The sequence below is a fragment of the Etheostoma cragini genome, chromosome 19 (genome assembly GCF_013103735.1).
Source record: "Etheostoma cragini isolate CJK2018 chromosome 19, CSU_Ecrag_1.0, whole genome shotgun sequence".
NCBI classification, from domain to species: Eukaryota; Metazoa; Chordata; class Actinopteri; order Perciformes; family Percidae; genus Etheostoma; species Etheostoma cragini.
The window spans coordinates 16,482,985-16,484,782 of record NC_048425.1 but is presented as its reverse complement, the minus strand read 5'-3'; the positions used below and the strand labels follow the sequence as shown (position 1 = coordinate 16,484,782).

Below are 1,798 nucleotides of genomic sequence, written 5' to 3'. Positions count from 1 at the left end.
TTCCTGCGGAAATGATAAACGGCGAAAGAGTGACAGACAAGACGAACACAATATGTAAACATTGTAAGAAAAAAATGCTGTATACCGCGGCTAACACGAGCACTATGCAAAAACACTTACAGCACCACCACAGCTCTCTACTAACTACTGAACCCGCGACGAAAACATTAAAAGGGCAAACAACTCTAAAAGTCTTTGCATCTTTGCCACCGGTAAGTGCAAGAGCCATGGCAATAACTGCTGCCAGAAACAGTCGACATGCTTATATTCTTGAAAAAGAACATGACCATATCTTAGGCTGTTCTGTGTAGTTTCTCTCTTTTTCATGCTTGAAGAAAAAAATTGTTTCTGTTTGCACATGTAGTTTTGAGAGAGCAGTACTTTGGTTATTGATACACTTACTATTTGCATTTAAAGTGTTATTTTTCTGTTATTTACCCATTTATTTTATTTATACTGTTTATTTTTTATATTCGGTTTGTGGAAAGGAGTTAGATTTCTCGTGGGAAATTGTACAGGGCAGAAGCCAGTTGGTAGAGTTTATACAAAACATTTTGCAATGTTTGCACGTCCTTTACTGCATATAATTCATTAAAATAGTTAACAAAAAAAGTTAAATAACATTCATCATTAATAGTGAATTTCAAAATGCACCTAAATTATTTTGCATTTTGTGATTTTTCAGTTGAATAAAAAAACTATTTTCCATTCATATATTTCATCGAGGATTTCTTTACATTTTTTTTTAAAATCTTGTCTTGTCTCGTTCTCGTGAACCCAATCTCGTGATGTGTCTCGTCTCGTGGAGTAGGCGTCTCGTCACAACCCTAATATATATATATATATATATATATATATATATATATATATATATATATATATATTGTGTTAAATAAAGAATAGAATTTGTTACAAAATGGAGAAAAATATAAAATTTGAAATTAGAAGGGATGACAATGGTATGGGTTCTTGTTTTGTGTCAACGTGTCAACTGTCAGTGTACGTATTCATACGCGTACATGTTAGGGTTGGATGGATAGATGGATGGAGAGATGGATAGAGAGATCATGGGTGGATGGAGAGATGGATGGAGAGATGAATGGATGGAGAGATGGATGGATGGATGGAGAGATAGATGGATTGAGAGATGGATGGATAGATGGATGGATGGATTGATGGATAGATGGATGGATGGATAGATAGATGGATGGATGGATGAATGGAGAGATAGATGGATGGATGGAGAGATGGAGCATCAATAAATGAAGAGCAGTCAGTAGAAAGTAACTATACGCAGATACTAAAAGTACAACAAACTTAGTGTAGTAACTGATTACATGTACTCAGTTATTTCACACCAGTACTGATGTTGGACCTGATTTATTGTTTAATTCTTGTATTTAAGATGAAAAATGAAAAAATCAATAACCAATTTTTGAGGTCCATGAGTTCAGAGTGCTGCAGTAAATCCTGCTTACATAAGATGAGATACAACTTTATTGATCTCCCGAGAACAAACACAGCACAAAGACAGAAGGACTTGTTTATAACATCTCGAAAAGGGCTGTAACTTATTCTCTAAATTACATATTTTGATGAAGCAGATTAAAGTTCAGTATCAACTTCTCTAGTCGGTGTGTGACGCAGATGTTTCTCCACCCGGTTGTGTCGCAGTGAGTTTCCTCCATCCGAGGCTCCAGCCTTAGGTAACGTATGCCATGACACCTTTTTACCATTCATTTGGTTGTGTTGTAGAGCAGAACGCTGCAGCTGACCCTTATCACAGCAGCACAGGAAA

The 1,798-nt window shown here is 35.9% G+C and overlaps 2 protein-coding genes across 2 annotated transcripts in view; one reads left to right on the top strand and one right to left on the bottom strand.

Moving 5' to 3' along the window:
* LOC117962228 (adhesion G-protein coupled receptor G7-like) overlaps positions 1-1,677 on the top strand; it is a 10,014-nt gene extending 8,337 nt beyond the window's left edge. Inside the window, exon 10 of the mRNA XM_034901396.1 lies at positions 1,648-1,677. Within this exon, the coding sequence (XP_034757287.1) occupies positions 1,648-1,677 (30 nt within the window). The remainder of the gene's footprint in view (positions 1-1,647) is intronic.
* Positions 1,678-1,736: 59 nt separating this feature from the next.
* The window catches only part of LOC117962227 (protein NLRC3-like), a 2,540-nt gene continuing 2,478 nt past the window's right edge, over positions 1,737-1,798 (bottom strand). The window contains exon 3 of the mRNA XM_034901395.1: positions 1,737-1,776. Coding sequence (XP_034757286.1) covers positions 1,737-1,776 — 40 coding nt within the window. The remainder of the gene's footprint in view (positions 1,777-1,798) is intronic.